The following is a 20,134-nucleotide window of genomic DNA, read 5'->3' as shown; positions in this document are numbered from 1 at the left end:
TTTGGATTAAAGGGCTGAAAATTATGGTGGTTTAGGAAAATTTTAAATTCTTAGACTGATAATCATAGCTATCATTTGAGAGTTTATACCAAGCATGATACTAATTAGTTCTGATTAACCCTCCCTTGGGGCACTTGGGTGGCTCAGTCGGTTAAGCATCCGACTTTGGCTCAGGTCACGATCTCTTGGTTCATGGGTTTGAACCCTGCGTGGGCTCCGTGCTGACAGCTCAGAGCCTCGAGCCTACTTTGGATTCTGTGTTTCCCTCTTTCTCTGCCCCTCCCCTCCTCATGACCTGTTTCTCTGTGTCTCTTAAAAATAAATAAACATTAAAACATTTAAAAAAAACCCAACCCTCCCAACAGCATTATACTTGGTACCTTGTATTCAGTGCTTCTCTTTATTTTTTTAAGTACTTATTTTGAGAGAGAGGGAGAGAGAGCAAGTGGAGGGGAGAGGGTGGGGAGAAGAGAAAGAAGGAGGGAGAGAGAGAATCCCAAGCAGGTGCCATGCCATCAGTGCAGAGTCCGATATGGGGCTCAAACTCATGAACCGTGAGATCATGACCTGAGCCAAAGTCAAGAGTTGGATGGATGCTCAACTGACTGAGCCACCCAGGCCTTCTTATCATTGCTTTTTTTTTTTTTTTTTTTAATGTTTGTTTATTTTTGAGAGAGTGCTAGTGGGGAGGGCGGGGTGCTCAGAGGATCCAAAGCAGGCTCTGTGCTGACAGCAGAGAGCTTGGTACGGAGCTCAAACTAACCTGAGCCGAAACCAAGAGTCGGATGCTTGACCGTCTGAGGTACCTAGACACCCTTGTAAGTGCTTTTTAAAATATAGATTTATTCTAATTTCTCTACAGAAGAGTAAGAGGTTCCGGTATAGTCATTTGAAATGAATTTTTCTTGAATAGAAAAATTAGTTCCTTTTTGATTTTGCTCAGGAAATTTTGCTTAAACTGTTTTCAAGATTATAGGGACGATTAACTATTTTCCTTCTGTGTATGCTTTATACATAGTTTTGGAAAATATGCCCCATGGAGCATATTTTGGTTCGTCTGGAATCAGATTCCCGGCCTGTGTGTCGGCGCCTGGTGAACCTCATCTTCAACTCTTTCCTGCCGGTGAACCAGCCTGAGGAGGTATGGTGTGAGCGCTGCGTCACCCTGGTGCAGATGAACCACGCAGCTGCCAGGAGGTTCTATCAGCACGCCCATGAGCACACGGCCTGCACTAATATAGGTGCGGGACACTCCCTTCTCAGTACTTGTTCTGTTCTCTCCCTAAAGCATAGTTAATGTTACATATTCTCAGTGTTGGTCATTTTAATGAGAGTCATGCTTTAATGCATTTTTTAATGATTTTCCTTAAAATAATAGTTTTAATTGTTTGGCATTATAATTTTAGTATTAGATAGTTTTGTTGAAGAAACACGAAATTAATTATTGATTGTCTGAAACATTTTAGCAAAGCTGATTCATGTGATCCGCCACTGCTTGAATGCCTGCATCCGGAGGGCAGTCCACGAAGGCCACGAGGAGAGGGAGAAGGAGAACGTGAGTGCAGCCGGGCTCGCCCCGGCCCGGCCACGTCCGCGGCCACGTTACCTCGGTGAAGACAAGGCCCCGGCACCCATGCTTAGAGAAAGGCTGGCATTCCCATGGACTGTTATGCTAACAATATTTTATTTTCTATTTATTCCTTTACTATTGCTAGGTCAGCTAATTATTTTGGAGGGTCATAATTATGTTTTTGAAAGAATTGCTGTAAATCATCTGTAGTTTGTTGTGGGATTTGGGTAGGATTTAATACATAGGGAAGTTTATTACTGGTAACACCCTGTCCCACATTTTCTTTGCCTTAAGTTTCTCTGTATATTTTAATTCAACCTAGGTGTAGCATACACCTGGATTGGATTCCGGACGTTACCATATTTTATAATTAATGAGTGGTAGTGTTCTTAAGGGTTTACTCCTAGCCATTGCTCTAACAGTCTACTAGAAACATCTTGGGGTTGAATTTCTAGGAATGATCTTTACTTAGAATTGTCTTTTAAACAGTAATTAATTGAAGGGACTAGTTAGCTGCTATTTACTCAGAATCCAGAGTGACCCCTTAAAAGAAATTTAAGACTTAGACGTGTGGTACTTATAAGCAGTATCTTAAGCTTGTAAACAACTTTCATGCTTGGGTATATCTTAAGTAAAATTTGGGGGTAGTTTTATGGTACTCACATAGATTAGAAAACTGGCCTTTTAAAAGAAGTCATGGGAGCCTGGATGGCTCAGTTGGTTGTCCGACTTTGGCTCAGATCATGATCTCACTGTTCATGGGTTTGAGCCCCGCATTGGGCTCTGTGCTGTCGGCATGGAGCCTGCTTCAGAAGCTCTGTCTCCCTCTCTCTCTATGCCCCTCCGGCTTCCCTGCTCATGTTCTCTCTCTCTGTCTCTCAAAAATAAATAAACATTTAAAAAATAATAAAAAATAAATAAAAGAAGTCACAAAAGGGGCATCTGGCTGGCTCAGGAGAGCATGTGACTCTTGATCTCAGGGTTGTGAGTTCTTTTTTTTTTCTTTTAATGTTTCCTTATTTTTGAGAGAGAGAGAGAGAGAGCAGGGGAGGGGCACAGAGAGAGAGGGAGACACAAAATCTGAGGCAGGCTGTGAGTTGTTAGCACCAAGCCTGACACAGGGCTTGAACTCAAACTGAGATCATGACCTGAGCCGAAGTCCGACACTAACCGACTGAGCCACCCAGACACTTCTAAGGGTTGTGAGTTCTAAGCCCCATGTTGAGTGTGGAACATACTTCAAAAAGAAAAGTCCTAAAATCTGCCATTTTGCTGAAACATGGTACTGCATATAAGCCACGAGGAGAGGACTGTGCATTGGTCTGCCCCCGCCCCACTCCCGCCCCGTGTCTCACCGCCTCTGACATGGCCTTTTTCTAGGAGAGCCTGACAGGTGTGCTTGGGGCTCCAGCTGTGGCCTGGCCTGTTCTCTGGCCTGACGACCCCCGGGCACTCCCTGGGGCCTCCTGAGCCCCTGCCGCTGGAGGACCACCACCCCACCAGCCCACGCCCCTGTTTAAACAAGGCATCCTCAGTCCCAGTCAAGGGGGCAGACGTGGAGTAAAGGAGGGAAGAGCAGGGAAGAGTGGGACTGGGTTCTGCCCTGGCAGCGGCCCTGACTAGCGGTTCTAGCCGCTCACAGGTCTTGGCCTGGGTTTGGGAAGCCTTCAGCCCAGGGCACTGGAGTTGGTTTTGCTTTTATGTTTGGTGGGATTTGAGTTCCTGTCTTCAGAGCTCTTCCCTCAATGTACAGATTGTGTAGGCAGAATTTTTCAGGAAAGTGATCCCGTGGCTGCTCATACATCTTCAGAAACCTCAGCTGGAGATGCCAGCACGGCGGCCTCACTCCACTTTGGCAGGGTACCCGGGCTAACAGCGTGGAAAGTGAACGCAGCGATGCACAGGGCCACCCTCGCAGACTCACTCTGATGGTGGAAGTGGTTTTGCAGAAGAGAAAGAACATGTCTGTGATGTATTAGTTAAGAGACTATTACGTATTTTAAATATTGAAGGAAACCTACACCCCTATTATTAGAAACCTAGGTATTACTGAGAAAGCTTACATTTTATAACATTTTGTGTCAGTTTCTATACAAGTAGAAAACAAGAGTTTAGTAATAGGTAGGTCCATTATAGTTTATGCTGGACAAGAAATGTATTTTGTCATGTGGATATTCTCATTCTAAGAATATCTAGGTAGCTAAAAGCAAAATTAAAAAAAATTTTTTTTAATGTTTATCTTTGAGAGAGAGAGACAGAGCCCAAGCAGGGGAGGGGCAGAGAGAGGGAGACACAATCCAAAGCAGCCTATAGGCTCTGAGCTGTCAGCAGAGAGCCTGACGTGGGGCTTGAACTCATGAACTGAGAGATCATGACCTGAGCTGAAGTTGGACACTTAACCGACTGAGCCACTGAGGCGCCCCTAAAACAAAATTTTTGAAGTCATTCTTTTACTCATTGCTAACTACCAGAAATCAAAGATGTTCTCTGCTAAAATAAAAAGTTGGCTTTCTATTTAATGGAATCTTACGTAGGAACTTAGCACATTTTTGTGAGGAAGCAATGGTGGCTTTTTCATGACACTTTAATGATAAGGCTGCTATGCTAAACATTGGAATGGTAAGAAGTAAAGTTTAAATACAAAATGGAATTTTGTCAATCTGTTATTTGTATCATTTTTTCAGTAGTTTCTAAGTCTTTAATAGTTTTATTTTCAAATTTGGCCATAGCTCATTCAGAGTATTAAGTGCATAATGAAAATCTAGCTTTATGTAGAAACTGTTGCTTTTTCTGTGTACCCTCCTTAAGTATCTTTTGTTAAGTTTATTTATTTATTTAAGTAATCTCTACACCCAATATGGGGCTTGACCTCATGACCCTGAGATTAAGAGTTGCATGCTCTTCTGACTGAGCCAGCCAGGCTCCCCAAGTTTTGTTTTCTTTTAAACTCTTTTCCCATTGCATTTGAACAGATAGCACAATACCAGTACCTGAAATGAATCCTCTTTTGTAGACCCCTTTCTGGAAATTGTCTGTAGTGGTTGTTGGCAGGTTTGGTACAGTCCCATTTGAGGGCTAGCTAGCAGACCCCATCAGCATGTGTCTGAGCTGGCTGTGGCAGTGTGAGGCCTGTGTTCTATACAGAAGAAGACTTACCGGAGTGCATTTGTGGTTTCAGTGGAGCACTCAGAAGAACATATCAGGGATTATTATTGCTCACAGCCAGCATAAGCTCAATGTGCAAGGTGTGTTACTTTAGAATAAACTGAGGAAGCCCACAATCTAGTGGGAGTTGATCCTCATCAGCCCTTATACCAGAGTTCAGAGACTGGACCTGCCAGGCCCGCGGGGTGGAGTGGCTGGCAGACAGCCCGGGGTGATCCGATGGGCTGAGTTTGTAGTGGAGTCTCCGTCGCAGGCACATCTCACAGTCCTTCCCTTCCCCCCCAGTCTGTTCACATCAGAGTTCAAGGCAAGGCGTGACATCTTGCAATGACTCAGAAGATATAGTAAAAGAAAAATATGTTTTGTTCTCAAATATTATGTCCCTAAAGATAATGGTTTATAAATTTTGATTTTTAGAGGATGTTTTTAATATTTATTTATTTTTGAGAAAGAGAGCAGAGGCTGGGGAGTAGCAGAGATACAGGGAAACAGGATCTGAAGCAGGCGCCACACTGTCAGCCCAGAGCCCGACTTGGGGCTCAAACCCATGAACTGCGACATCATGACCTGAGCCAGAGTTGGATGCTTAACTGACTAAGTCACCCAGATGCCCAAAGATTTTTAATTCCTATAAACTGTTTATTGAAAGGATATAGGGTTAATTTAGCATTTTCTTCTTGAATGGGCTTTTAAAGACATTCACCTCTAGTAGAGATTTTCAAATAGAAGACAAAGTCCTTTTTATGAAATGAAAATAGATTTGGTATCCTTCACATCTCTGCTTCAGGTCTGGAATTCTGACATGCACTTTTAGAGATAGAGCTGTTGTCATAATGGTTGTTATGATTTGATTCTTTCACAGTCAAATTATTTGTATCTTAGGTTCTGGACAAAACACTGTCTGTAAGCGATGTGGCATCCATGGCAGGTTTATTAGAAATCGTTGTGATTCTCTGGAAAAGTATTCATAGAAGTATGGAAAATAACAAAGACGCCAGAGTTTACACCATTAACAAGTTTGCCTCTGTGCTCCCTGAGTACCTGAAAGTCTTTAAGGTAAGGCGCTCACACAGTGGGCAGGCATGTTAAGATTCCATTTGTGCAGGATTAGCAGCAGTGCCCAGCATGCTTTCCTGTCTGGACCTAATTTGTCATCTGTAAGTGAGGAATGCTGAGCCAGCACTTAACCTGGCAGGACAGGTAGCCTCTTGGCCTTTCTCGAGGGTGGAGGCCATATGTCTTTCAGCTTCATTTCCCCAGCACAGAGGGAAATGTGGGGGTGAGCCCTCAGTCTTTCTGCCTTTAATGGTCTGTAACACTATTTGAGAATCTAGTATGATTTGCTAGGAACTGAGAAAGAGGAGGCTACTAACATGATGCCATAGCCGCAGGGTTTTGCGGGCACCTGTAGGCATTTGATGGCACGCTGTAAGCAGATGGGCTTCTGAAGCAGTTAATTGTGTCTGCAAATAGAACCACACACATAACTTCTGTTTTGATGAAAGAATCTCTTATTTCTTGACTTTTCACTTAAAAAAAAAATTTTTTTTCAGCATTTATTTATTTTTGAGAGACAGAACATGAGTGGGGGAGGGCAGAGAGAGGGATACACAGAATCTGAGCTGTCAGCACAGAGCCTGATGCGGGACTTGAACCCACGAATCGTGAGATCATGACCAGAGCCAAAGTTGGACGCTTAAACAACTGTGGCTTCTGAGGGAAGTTCGTTATTTCTAAAACAAAAATAAGACTATGCTAGAAATGCATATTTACTCCCAGTTGTAAAGAAAACATGCTTTAAATATAGAAAGATCATAGGTTTTATGAACCATCCTTCTCTTACTAAATTTTACTTTTGGGCTCTTCCAAAACTGCTTATGTGACCTTGACCTCTTAGCTTTTCTGACCTGAATTTCTGTCACTGTCAAGTGTCTGAGGTTCATTGTGCCCCTGAAATGCAACTGTGACCTGTCAGGAAGGTAAATAGTCTAAATTGCCAAAGTTATTAGTACATTTAAAAGCTCAAATAATTACATTTGGTGGAGAAACCAGCAGTATCTCAGAATTCTCAGCAGATAACACAGAGGCCCACAGGATACAGGATGAGATGACAAATGAGCAGTGTGGCTTGCAGGTATCTAGGGACCTAAGGAAGGCAGCTAATTAATTCAGTTAATTCCAGATGATTCCGGGAAGAGAGCTTCTGTGCCCTCAGTTGCTCAGAGAACATTGTGGTCATCCTTATAAGTGAATAAACAATCTATTACTCAGAGTAGAATTAACGGTAATTACCAGTCTCCTTTTATAACATTAAGAAAATATTTTCTTTATTGGGGGTTGGGGGTAAGGGTGGGCTCTCTCCAACTCAATGCAGATTATTTGCAGATCAAATTTTGATCTTACCGTTTCATGTATATTTTCAGGAAAATTGTTTTTTTTTTCCTGTTAGGATCTGTTATTCTCCCAACCAACCAAGAATCTTTTATTAAGTGTTCTTGATTGGGCCTGGTCCACTTTTCGCCAGTATGGTGTCATCTCAGTAATACTGGTGTAGCTAGAGCTTTTTAAGTTTCCCCATGTTCTGGGTGCCGTTGTTGGCTCTGTTCTGTGTGCCCCACTCGGTCCTTCCAACAAGCCGTTCCCCTTTTGCAGAGGAGGAAACAGACCTCAGAGGCTGTCAGACCTCAGGCCAGACCCCTTTCTCTGTGCTGTTCCAGCTGGTAAAACTGTGGAGTCTGATTGCATCTAGATTTGGCGTGGTAGCTCTAAAGCCTATACATTTTCCATTAAACTATTCTGTCTTCCCAAATATATTCTGATTATTTTATGGAAATATTATTCTCTGACTAGTTTCATTCTGAACATTTATTTTTAGGATTCCAAGTGTACAGAGTTAATTTTTTCCCCTTTCAACAGTATTGTGTTTAAAATAGAAGTCTGTGCCTTGATAGCAAAGAATTTGTCTATTCTGGTTACTGATGTATCCCTGGGATCTAGGTTGGTGACTCACACGTAGTAGGTGCTTAATAAATATTTGCACAAATGAATACATCACACAAAGTGGTAAAATGTCATGTAAAACTTGGAAACTGCTTCTCAGACGAGAGGCTCAGCAGTAGGTCTCCTTGTCGCCGTGAGCACTGAGAGAAATGCTGTGGTTCCTACAGAGCACTCTGCGGACCCATTACTAGGAAGTTGTACGGAGAGCCTTCTACGATGTCATCGTGTTTAAATACCCTCTTTTCCCCTTTGTATGATTTTAGGATGATCGCTGCAAGATCCCTTTATTTATGCTCATGTCGTTTATGCCAGCCTCTGCTGTGCCTGCCTTCAGGTACTCTCTCTTTTTTGGGACGGTGGTGGGGCGGGAACCCTGCCCGTGCTGTGCTTAGTTATTCACGGGACGTTCAGCAGACTGCCCCGCTTCAGCTTAATTCACAGCGGTGGCCGGAGAGCAGCAGGAGGCAGTTTCCAGTGGGCTCTGCAGTCACTAAGGTATCAGAGCCCGTGTGGGACTGAAGCTGTTGGCTCCACAGTGTGGGAGGTGTTTCTCAAGTCCAGCACCAGGGGCTCTGGAGCTGTGAGGCGTGCACCTGTGTGTGGCCGCCTGGGCGAGGTGTGCCGATGGCACGGAGTGCGCGTGGGCTGGGGGCCTGGTGTGGATGGAGGAGTGTGAGGAGCTGGTAGTTTTCTGTCAGCTGCGCCTGAGGGTAGCATTGTGGAGACGGTTGATCAGATAAAATAGGTTATTAAAATTATACCTGTTTTTCTTTTACTTTTTAAAAGGCGGCTGTCAGAAAATTTGAAATGACCTAAGTGCTTGCTTTTGTGGCTTGTGCTATTTTCAGTGGACAGTGTTGTTCTAGAGTGTTGGTTATTATCTCAGCAAAAATGACTCATGTTAATTCATATTTGTGAAAAAATGAATGTTCTGATGCCAAACATAAGTTCTTTCCCAAGCACTAGGAATCTTTGCTCTAGGGTCTGAAAGAGCTGACAGAAAGACTAGGGGTTTTGTGGACCTGGCTTGTCCTTGATAACTTAACACTGGTATTGGACAGCCTCGGCCTCAGTGTTCCTAAAGCTCTGTTCACATTCAGTCTTTTGTGGTGGGACCCAGCCCGAGTAGTAACTGTGGGAAAGCTGTATTTATTCCTGCAGTGGAGAAGGTCTGAAGGTTCTATGGTGGGAAAGCTCACTTGTTTAGCTTTATTTTTTTTACCTTTTTGAAAAGTGGGAAATTGTTACTGAAACGTTACATCTGATTTTATATGTTTGCCATTTTCAGCTGTGGTGTGATTTCCACATTAAGAAACCAAGAGGAAGGAGGAGCAGACAAGCACTATTGTACTTTGTTGGACTGTCTCTGCTCCTGGGGACAAGTGGGACACATTCTGGAACTCGTTTGTGACTGGCTGCCAGAACAGCCCCAGAGCAAGGTATATTTGTGTCTTGTTCCTTTACACTTGCTGAATAAAGACATGTGTGTATTAGAAATCACATGCTTCCCTGGCAACATGTGTTTTAATTGCCAGTTTATTGCTTTATTCTTTCAGAGTAGCTCAGCATCTAAACGGAAAGTGCAAATCCATGATACACGTCCTGTAAAACCTGAATTGGCACTGGTTTACATAGAGTATTTGCTCACCCATCCGAAGAATCGACAGTGCCTGCTCTCTGCTCCCCAGAAGAAACTTAACCACCTTTTGAAAGCACTTGAAATGTCAAAGGTAAGTTTATAGAACAGATGAGGACACCCTGAAAGTTGAGTGAGTCCATGCAATTAGGAGTGATAAAGAAGATCTAAATTTTTTCGTGCTTAGAGTATAAAGTTTTTCCAGCTGGAAAGGAGTTAAGAGTTATCTAACCCCCTCCTTCAATTTGCAGATGAGGACACGAGACACAGGTGAGTAACTGGGGGGGCAAGATGGGGGGCCAGGTGATAGTTCTGGGCCTGTGGATAACCCTGTTTCTCAGAACATGCCAGTCTATAGGAGGGCTTCTTCCTGCACTTCTCTTGCTCTGTTTACTCCTACGCGTTGATGCGGGAATACTGGCTTCCGCTCACAGTCCTTGGCAAGCTTTCCCAGGAATCTTTGGAAGTGTTTCCTGTGAATTCAGCATTCCCTTCCTTACCAGCTCTCTAGCTGTCTCCTCCAGCGTCAGCCCTTGAGACAGCCTCTGGTGCTGCTGTGGAGTTTGGTTGTGTCAGAGGCAGAACCTCCCATGCTCAGCATCGGCATCGGATGGGGAAAGGGAGGGAGCCGTCTGAAAGAGGAAAAGGAGGCGCACAGTAATCCAGGGGAGGAGATGGACCGCGGCTGATGCCCAGGCATGGGTAGGCAGGGCACTAAGCTGGGCACTGGCTGTGCTGCTTTCCAAAAATTAAGGCTGCCTGTGGGTTCTGGGAAAGACTGGTGGGTACATTCCCTGCAGGCTTTGCTTCTAGAGGCATGGAGGGTATTCCTACCTACTAATGCTGATGGGACCTCTTCCCTCTCCGTGCGACAACCACATGCAGACTCCCATATGCTTCCCAGCACTAATGCGCTGCTCCATTAAGGTACAACGAGGTTAGGGAGGTGTGGGCGAGCTAAGGTCTGGCCCTTCCTGAGCAGCCAGAGAATCATTCCGTGAGGAGCTGCCTTTCTTCCTCTTTCCTCAGTTGGGCTGTCCTGTCCTTGCTGAAGCAGGTCAGAATTTACCCCAGAGACAAACGTTTTGTATGCTTGATCCTGGCTAATCTTGAGCAATGACTGTTAAGAGTTTTTATCTTGTTCTTTCAAAAGGAGGGTGTGCTGGGAGGGAGAGAAGGGAAGACTACATTTCTCAGAAAGTTCTGTTGTGTTATTACATCACCTCCACTGCTTTAGGGTGTCCCCCTCCGACTGTAACTGTGTGTGAGGTTCGTCAGATCGTCCTCATGTACACAGTGGAACCTGGCCACAGATTTTGTTTGTTTTGCAGGCAGATCTGGAATCTATTTTGCAGTCGCCAGATGGGAAACCTCACAACTTTAGCGAAGCTATGGCTCTGCGAGCCTTCAGCCTCCACTGCCGGCTGAGTATTCATCTGCAGCACAAGGTAAGTCGGTCCCTGGCTGTGTGTCCCAATTTGAAGCGTGTTGGCAAAACTGGTTCTGGTACTAATTTATCTTTCTGTTGTTGTTGGACAGTTCTGCTCAGAAGGAAAAGTTTACCTGTCCATTTTGGAAGACACTGGGGTTTGGTTAGAAAACAAAGTTCTATCTTTTATCCAAGATCAAGAAGAAGAATATCTCAAGCTTCACAGGGTTGTTTATCAGCAGATTATCCAGGTTAGGAGTCTTGAGACATGGAAACCTTCTCTTCACCAAGTTTGTGATTGTAACTTGGATTGTAGTATTGCTCTTCTTAAATACTCAGAGTCATTTCAATATCTAGAGTTTGTCTTTTCCCAAAACATAAACCACGTAATTTTTATGTAATTTTATACATTGCATGTTCAGTAATGTTTGCGGAATTACAAAATGTGTTTCCAGATTTCGTATGGAAACAAAGATGAGAACTAAGGTATCTTCATGAAAATTCTTCTGTAAAACATCTTTATTAATACCTGCCTTATGAGATCATGAGTAGTATGATCAGATACTAGAAGCTTTGCCAGGCTGGATTTATTCCCCTTTGTTGGCTTTCAGTTGCCTCTGTTTAAGGTAAATCTGTGTCTCTTACAGACCTACCTGACGGTGTGTAAAGATGTTGTGATGGTTGGCCTTGGCGATTATAAGTTTCAGATACAGCTTTTACAATGGAGTCTTGGAATCATGCAAACAGGTATACTTCACTTTTTAAAGGACGTGTTTAGAGCAATTAATAACCAAACCAGCCCCTCCCTCCCTCACTTTGCTTACCAGGACTCTTGCTTTCAGGTGACAGATATGTAATACAAACTAGCAGATACCAAGAAAGGAATGTACAGGCTGACGTAGCTAGGAAGTTTACACGTGTCAGGGTTCCTGGATGGCTCAGTCAGCTAAGTGTTTGACTCCTTATATCAGCCCAGGCTTGATCTCAGGGCCGTGACGTTCTGTGTGGGGTGTGAAGCCTACTTAAAAAACAAACAAACAAAACACAATGAAGGTGTTTCTGGTGTCAAACATGCCTGAGCCCAGTTTTTCTCATGAGGGCCTTGGGATTCTCCTCCCAGCGGTTTGTGTAATTGTCAAGTGACTTTGCATTGTGGTGGGCTTGTGCAGTGGCAGCCCTGAGCCTGTGTGCTTGCCACGTGGGGGGCGTGAGTCGGGTTGTTTAATGCGTCCTCTGGACCACTGGGAAGTTGCTATTCCAATACCCAAGGACCTATAGGAACTAACACAGTGAGCTCTGTGCTGGGTGTGCACTAGGTGCTAACTTAAATGTGTTGAGTGAGTGAGTGAGAGGTGGGCTTCCATCCAAGTGGTCTGAGCGGAGCTGGGCTGAGTGATTGCCTGGCGCATCACAGCCCCATCATGTGATGGTGTGAGGAGTGGGCTATGATCCAGGCTTTCTCCCCTCCCCTGCCTCTTGTCGCATTTTGGCGAGGACAGTTCTGCTGGCCTGTGACCCCCCACCACACCCCTGGGTATAGAACTGTTTACAGCCTGACACATCAGGGTCTTTCTAAGATCTGAATTAGAAACTTGAAAATTCAATATTTAAGTTCCTTTAAGCCTAGGTATCTGCTGGAAGAGATTGGAAATGAGGTTATCATTTAGTAGATTCAGCATTAAGTTTTGGAAATAGAGTCAGTGAGTCCTTAGTTAAGTTTGCAGTTAGTCCTGGGTGGTGCTGAATATGGGTGTGCAGACCCGGGCAGGACCTTCAGGCAAACTCGTAGGCCTGCGGGTAGGGCCGCTGCCTGGGTAGCACTGGGGCTGGGTACCCGCCCCTCTGTTCTGCTCTCTCAAGATAGTAGTTATAAAATGTCCACAGGTAAAGACTGAACACTGACTACAACAAATATTGTTTGTTTAAGAATCTGGCTTTTCTTTATTTAATCCTTTATCACTTTTACTTTCTGTTGTGAAAACATTTTTAACATAAGTTAGTGATTAAAACATTAAAAAAGGATTTGTACTTTTTAAACTTCATTTAACAATTAGGAATTGTTTTTCCCTAAGGACTGAATCTACTTTTAGTATTTATAAATTTTACATTTCCAAGGAGTTAACTAGAATTTTAGCTCTCTGATATAGCCAGTTTGATTGCATAGAAGTGTCTGTTCCCCAGAAATAAGGCCCTAAGCTACTGACTTTACCAGAACCAAACTGAAATGATCTTTGTAGTTAAGCACTCCAAAAAGAGGCTCCCAAGGGAGAATCAACTGTGGTCCTCCTTCTAACCCTGTCACAAATAGGATTATACTTAGCAACTTAGTGAGGTACACTCAGTCTGTTGCTCATTGGGCTTTTTGCTCTACTTGAAAGAGTTCTAATGAATCATTTTAATTATTAAACCAATCACAATTATATTATTAATATAAGTATGGCATTCTCCAGGCTGAGTGCTGAGAGGAGGTGTCCTTGAACAGAACTGAGTCTCCACGCATAGCCTAGATATAAAAATCTAAGCTCACGCAAAATGCAGGTGTTGCAGCTATGATGCAGTATGGTATGTTTTTGAAAGAAACACCATGTGTTCTGTAAAATCGGGAGTAAGAGTAATGGGACCCGTGGGAAAAGACGGTCTGGGGCAGGCTGTTAAGATAGTGCTGGATGCCAGAGTGCTGGCAGATGGTAGTCCTCGCATAAGGTAATCACATTTAAAAAGGGAGGTTAGGGGCCCCTGGGGCTCAGTCGGTGAAGCCTCCGACTCTTGGTTTCAGCTCCGGTTATAATCTCACTGTTTGTGAGATCGAGCCCTACATCGGGCTGTGTGCCGACACCTCGGAGCCTGCTTGAGATTCTCTCTCTCCCTCTCACTGCCTCTGCCCTGCTTGTGCTCGCTCTCTCTAAATGAAAGGAAAAAAGAAAGAGAAAGAAAGAAAGAAGACAGACAGACACGGGGAGGTTAAATTTCTAGTAAAGAGTACAGTAAATATAGAATTTTGTCTCATTTGGAAGGTGAAGGAAGATTGATAGATGGGCCACCATCATAGAGCCTGGGGGAGCTGAGCCAGAGGGACTTCCAGGGAGGAGCACATGCCAGTCCGGGCCAGGAGGAGGGCGGGGTCCGTGGACCCCCAAGCTGCGCTGCTTCCCTGTGGCTGCTGCTCTGGGCTGGGGCCGCAAGCTGCTGCTTGTTTGCAGACGCCTGGTGGTCTGAGATACTAACCAGCCGGGACAAAGCCAGGAGCCAACGCGCTGTCAGTGGCAGACTGACCATTGCTTTGGACTGAGAAGCAAGAACTTCCAAAGCCACTGTCCTCTATTCTGCATAGCTGTGAATTCTGACTTGTCTTTAGTAACCCTGTCGTACTTTACTTAACCACTATCTGTATATATACGTATTTGGTCATAAAGCACACACTACTTGAATATAATGAAATAACTTTGAATTAAAAATTTTAGCTTTTCCGATTTTTGTCAAGGATTAAAGATAGCAGTTAAGGGGGTGACTGGGTGGCTTAGTCGGTTAAGCGTCTGACTTCAGCTCAGGTCATGATCTCACGGTTCGTGAGTTTGAGCCCTGTGTCAAGCTCTGTGCTGATATCTCGGAGCCTGGAGTCTGTTTCAGATTCTGTGTCTCCCTCTCTCTCTGCCCCTCCCCTGCCTGTGCTCTCTCTCAAAAAGAAATAAACATTAAAAAAAAAAAAAAGGTAGCAGTTAAGCATGTGGCTCTCCATGCGCTATGACTTTGGGGCTGGCAGGAATAGGGTAGCCCTCTGGTTTTCTGAGGCTTCGCCTTGAGCACTTGGGCCTCCTCCGAGTTGTGCTGTGGTTTCAGAGCCTAGTGGTCATTATAGCCTGTTCCACTCCAGTGGCTTGCGTGTGTGGGGAGTGTGTCCCTCTGCCTTTTGATTCATTTGTTTAAAGTGTCTGTTAGGTTTGCAGAGATTTTTAGTAACTTTGTTGTTTCTGATAGTGCCGCAGGCCTTTTGAGGGATAAACTCAACTGGATCATGACCAGTTATTTTACTTACTTTAGCAGATATGTTTGGGTTTTGAGNATCATGACCTAAGCGAAAGTCGGACGCTTAACCGACTAAGCCACCCAGGCGCCTCAGTTAGTTTCTTATCTCTGTCTCAACCAAAACTTCCTATATCTTATTAATCTGTTTTATAAACTGAGGTTCTTTGTAAACCATGTCCAGGTCCATTTCCTGTTTAAGGTTGTATGATTTCTATATAAAGTTAAAGAGGTCATATCTATTTTAAAAATATAGGTATATATTTTGTGTATATCTGTGTTTATATATGTGGTATATAGTTTATATGTTGGTGTAGTACCTATTTAAAAAAATTTTTTTTTAATGTTTTATTTATTTCTGAGAGAGAGAGAGAGAGACAGCATGAGCAGGGGAGAGTCAGAGAGAGAGGGAGACACAGAATCTGAAGCAGCTCCAGGCTCTGAGCTAGCTGTCAGCACAGAGCCCGACGTGGGGCTCGAACCCATGAACCGTGAGATCATGACCTGAGCCGAAGTCAGACGCTTAACCGACTGAGCCACCCAGGCACCCCTGTAGTACCTATTTTTAAATGTATACAAGAAAGAATCCTGCAGCATGGGTCCTGCCCAGGGAGAGCAGGCACTCATGCACACAGACCTAAAAGGTCAGTTAGTGTCAGGCAGCATGAGTGTTCAGAGTGAGGTAGTAATAGTGAGGATGCTTGAGAAGCTTCCTGGAGGGTGTTTTTAAGGCTCATTTTTATAGCACAGCTTAAAACTAAGGATAGAAACAAATGAAAATTCAAGATCTCTAGGATGAGCTGTTAGGGTTAGGCTCACACAGGGAGAACACTTTATCAAATTAATGCAACACAGTAAAGGAGGTGATTCGGAAGAAAAAGACAACTGATAAACTACAGAGTGTAACATATTTAACAGAGTTGGCCTGTGAGATTTGTAAGTCACATTTTGAAAGTTCTTGGGTCATCCCTCTCAGACTTAGAGCTGGTGTCGGTGTTGCCAAAACATGAGAAAATCAGACATGTTCTCTAATCCAGGTGTTTAGGGGACTACACTGTCCCCACATGTAGTGAGCCCTGCTTCATAGTGGCTGAGTTAAATATGTGGTTACTGTTGTTGAAGGTATTGGTGTTATAATTAAAAGGAGCAAATTTTAAAATTTATTTTTGTTAAATTTATATGTGTTAAAATTTAGAGTAATATGATCAACCTAGTATTGATTTACCAGTAACAATTTTAAGTTACCATAATACATGTGTGTTGTGTGAAAACTGTAATAATTTCAGCTAAATTTTGTGGTTAGATAACTGCTTTTTCCAACTTTTTTTCTAGTGAAGGGATTCTTTTATGTTTCATTACTTCTTGGCATTCTGAAAGAGGTAACTGGAAGTTCCTTGATACAGAAACCAGAGTCAGACGAAGAAGTTGCAATGCTGTTCGATACAGTCCAGAAAGTATTTCAGAAAATGCTGGAATGTATGGCTCGGAGCTTCAGGAAGCAGCCGGAAGAAGGCCTACGGGTACTCCTGCCTTCCCAGGCTGGGCTGTCAGTCATTCGACCACCTGCTCGCCCGACAGACAGGGCTGCATGGGGATGTGCGCCTCACTCGCGGGCTCAGTTAGCATTCGAGGGTGCAGTTGGGCTGTTGGGTGGGGTGCAGCTCGGAGTGGGAGATAAATCACAGGGCCCTGGCCTTCAGATGGTGCCTCTGACCTTCTTCAGTGCGTGGCACCTGAGGCAGGAAGGCCAAGAGCCCACCTTTGACTCTTATTTCTGGAATAGGTTTTAATGAGCCTCGCTCAGCAGGCCAACAGCAAGAGAGTCCTCTGCCAGGCAGGACAGGAAGCACATGACTACTTGCAACGGCCTTGTGAATACTCCGTTGTTATTTTCACAGAATTTTCCAATTAAAATATACTTTTGAGAATGCTGATTTTGATTACTTGTAGATGAGAAGGACTCTCCTCAGATCAGATACTGATTTCCATCATAGACTATCCTCTCATCATGTGTCAGTGTCCCTTCATTGGGAGTGAGAGTCACAGAGCAGGAAGGGTCCCTTGCTGGTAAAAGCTCTTGTGAAGTAGGGTTCATTGAGTAGCCAGCTCATGTGAGAAATACCCATGTGTCAGACTTACTCCTAAAATCATAAGGTCATTTTATTTATTTATTTTTAATGTTTATTTTTGAGAGAAAGAGTGTGAACAGGAGAGGGGCAGAGAGAGAGGGAGACACAGAATCCGAAGCAGGCTCTAGGCTCTGAGCTGTCAGCACAGAGCCTGGCGCGGGGCTCGAACTCATGAACCATGAAATCATGACCTGAGGGGAAGTCTGATGCTCAACTGATGGAGCCACCCAGGTGCCCCCAGACTTTGTTTTCTAAGTAGTGGTTCAAAAAATCAAATTAGCTTTTTTTTTTTTTTTTTAAAGATTTTATATATTTTTTAAGTAATCTCTGCACCCAGTATCGGGCTCGAACTCACAAACCCAAGATCAAGAGTCCATGCTCCACTGAGCTGGCCACTCAGGCACCCCCACCCTCACTATTCTTTTTGTTTTTTAATGTTTCATATTTTATTTATTTTTCTGTGTTTGTTTATTTTTGAGAGAGAGCACAAGCAGAGAGGGGCAGAGAGAGGGAGAAGAATCTGAAGCAGGCTTCAGGCTCAGAGGTGTCAGCACAGAGCCTAATGTGGGGCTGGAACTCACCAACTGTGAGATCATGACTTGAGCTGAAGTCGGACGCTCAACTGACTGAGCCACCCAGGCGCCCTAAATGAAATTTTTAAAAAATGCTTAAATAGGAAAATGCTTATGAAGCATTGAAGACTTTCAATTTTTTTCTGTTCTTATCTGATAGAAAGTGATCGTAGGTTTGTTTGCCATGTTTTCCCTAGCTTACCAGTTCATCTTAGAGTTAATTTGAAAGGCTTCTGTTTGTTTGTTTGTTTGTTTTTGAGAGAAAGAGTGCGCAAGTGGGTTGGTGGAGAGAGAGAGAGAACCCCAAGCGGGCTCTGCGCTCTGAGCACAGAGCCTGAGGTGGGGCTTGAAATCACAAACTGAGATCATGACCTAAGTCAAAATCAGTAGTCAGACGCTTAACCGAGGCGCCCTGAAATGCTTCTGTTTTTGAGGAGTTGGTTCAAGTGTTTGTGATCTATTTATGTAATTCAGTATGTTCCAGAATCTTTTATTTTCTCACCAAATCTTTTACCATTGGCTGTGCACCTTCTTCCAGATTACATGGTCTTATGGTCTTCTTTCACTGTTGATGTTTCTTTATCGTTTCTTTCTTTATATTATTGGTACTTCAGTTCTTGAGGGTTTTGCATGGCTTTTGGGGAACAAATGTCGTGATTTCCAGTGGGCGTCAGTCCCGTCTGTCCTTGCTGTGCTGCCTCAGAGATCTGAATCGGTAACGGGAGAGGGAGGAGGGGCGCTGATCACGGCAGACAAGGCTTGGGGCCCCGGGGCTCCTGGGGAGGGCAATAGCAGTGTTTGTCCTGTAAAGTGTCTTTTATTAGCCCCTAAAAATAACTGACTGCTGTGTTTTCTTGTAGCTTCTTTATTCAGTTCAGACCCCTCTTCATGACTTTTTAATGACTGTTCAGTCTTGGCACGCGGACACCCCCGTGCACCGGGGCGTACTTTCGACCGTGATCGCTGCGTCTGTGGTGGAGATAAGTCACCGACTGCGCAAGGTGAAGTCTGTTGATCCTGAAACCCTCGTATGTGCTTTTGACTGTACAACATTCTGTCGTCTACTGGCAGCGCATTTTCCTGTTCCCCAGGAGCGTTCAGAGTAAACTCAGAGTTTAGTAGGTAGCCCGTTTCTCTAGCCCCCACCCTGCGGTTTCCGAGCTGGCTTCAGACGAGGGGATGTTGTCGTCTTGTGACTAAAACCAAGCTAGTCCTTCAATTGTTAACTTTCTTTTCTTTTCTGCATTTTAGAGACCTACATGAGTTGATATATTTCTTGAGATTTTTCTCTCCCTGGAGCACCTGGGTGGCTCAGTTGGTTAAGCGTCCAACTCTTGTTCTCAGCTCAGGTCTTGATCTCAGGGTTGTGAGTTCAAGCCCTGCACTGGCCTCTGTGCTGGGCATGAAGGCTACTTTCAAAAAACGGAAAAAAAGTCTTCTCTCCTGGCAAGGCAGAAGTAGTAGTGGTCCGTTGTGAGCAGGATGCAGGACAGTTTGGGGTAGTTTGCCTCTGATTGCCTTGCTGTAGCAAAGCCATACTTTTCTTTTTCATTTCTAAGCACAGGAAGTTTGAATTTCTGATATAATTTTAAACAGATAATGTATTCATTCTCACTCTATAAATGACTGGCCGTGTTCCTAGCAGTTGCACATTTTTTAAATTTAGCCTTCTTGGGTAAAGATTGGCATAACCAGGACGATAGCTTCGGTCAGAACGGTTTCCCCAGAGAGACCCTCCAGGCATGGTGGGAGGGCATGGAGCCGTGCCGTAGAGGATAGAAAGGTGAGGATAGATTTTCTCCGTGTGAAAAGACGGGATCTGACAGTCAACATCACTGACTTGTATAAATGTATATACGTATAATTTATATAAAGTCTGTACTGTAATGTCATGAGTATGAAAAAAGCTAAGTTCCTATCAACTTTTTCAAGGCCCTCCTTAAAGCTTCAAGGAAGGTCATTTTGGTTTAGGAAAGTAATAACTAGATTCTACATAGAATCAAAACTAGAGTTTATTTACTCCATTGAGCTTTATAGCTAACGTGTATAAATCAATTGATTATGGCCTGTGGGCCAAACCTGGCTCACCGTCTGGTTTTGTAAGTGAAGTTCTGTTGGAGCACGGCCATGCCCACCGGGTACAGATCTCCTGTGGCTGCTTCATCTGTAACAGCACAGTTGAGTAGTTGTGACAGAGATGGTTTTGCCCACAGAGCTTTACAGAGAGTGTTCGCTGACCTCTCTTGTATCCTTACTGACTTGTCCGCGTGTTCCATCAGTGAGAGGCTAGCGTTCTGCTGGATTTGTCTCTTCCCGTCAGCTCGCGTGTATTTGGGAGATTTGTTAGGTGTGCACACGGGACTGCTGTGTCGTTTTGATGCACAGTTACTGTTACACAGTGTCTTGTCTCTGGTGATACTTCTCGTGAGTCTGCTCGGGCGTTTTACATGTTTACATAACATACCTTTTTCTTTTCCCCTTTTACTTTTGACCGATTTTTCCTTTGTGTTTAAAGTGTTTCCTGTAATCACTACATGGCCATGGGCAGGCCTTTATTTTTTATTTATTTTTATTTTTTTTTTCAATTTTCATTCTCTGCCTTTGACTCAGGGT

The 20,134-nt window shown here is 44.0% G+C and overlaps 1 protein-coding gene across 5 annotated transcripts in view; it reads left to right on the top strand.

Moving 5' to 3' along the window:
• Window positions 1-20,134, top strand: part of NCAPG2 (non-SMC condensin II complex subunit G2) — a 68,260-nt gene that overhangs the window by 34,352 nt on the left and 13,774 nt on the right. For all 5 annotated transcript variants that reach the window (XM_077761410.1, XM_077761414.1, XM_077761417.1 and 2 more), the window contains exons 15-25: window positions 1,019-1,241; window positions 1,467-1,555; window positions 5,618-5,791; window positions 7,999-8,069; window positions 9,024-9,174; window positions 9,292-9,465; window positions 10,703-10,819; window positions 10,911-11,051; window positions 11,448-11,547; window positions 16,153-16,340; window positions 18,382-18,522. In XM_077761410.1, the coding sequence (XP_077617536.1) occupies window positions 1,019-1,241; window positions 1,467-1,555; window positions 5,618-5,791; window positions 7,999-8,069; window positions 9,024-9,174; window positions 9,292-9,465; window positions 10,703-10,819; window positions 10,911-11,051; window positions 11,448-11,547; window positions 16,153-16,340; window positions 18,382-18,522 (1,569 nt within the window). The remainder of the gene's footprint in view (window positions 1-1,018; window positions 1,242-1,466; window positions 1,556-5,617; window positions 5,792-7,998; window positions 8,070-9,023; window positions 9,175-9,291; window positions 9,466-10,702; window positions 10,820-10,910; window positions 11,052-11,447; window positions 11,548-16,152; window positions 16,341-18,381; window positions 18,523-20,134) is intronic.

Source organism: Crocuta crocuta, unplaced genomic scaffold (assembly GCF_008692635.1).
Source record: "Crocuta crocuta isolate KB4526 unplaced genomic scaffold, BGI_CrCroc_1.0 scaffold408, whole genome shotgun sequence".
Classification (NCBI taxonomy): Eukaryota; Metazoa; Chordata; class Mammalia; order Carnivora; family Hyaenidae; genus Crocuta; species Crocuta crocuta.
This window is presented reverse-complemented; position numbering and strand designations above follow the sequence as displayed.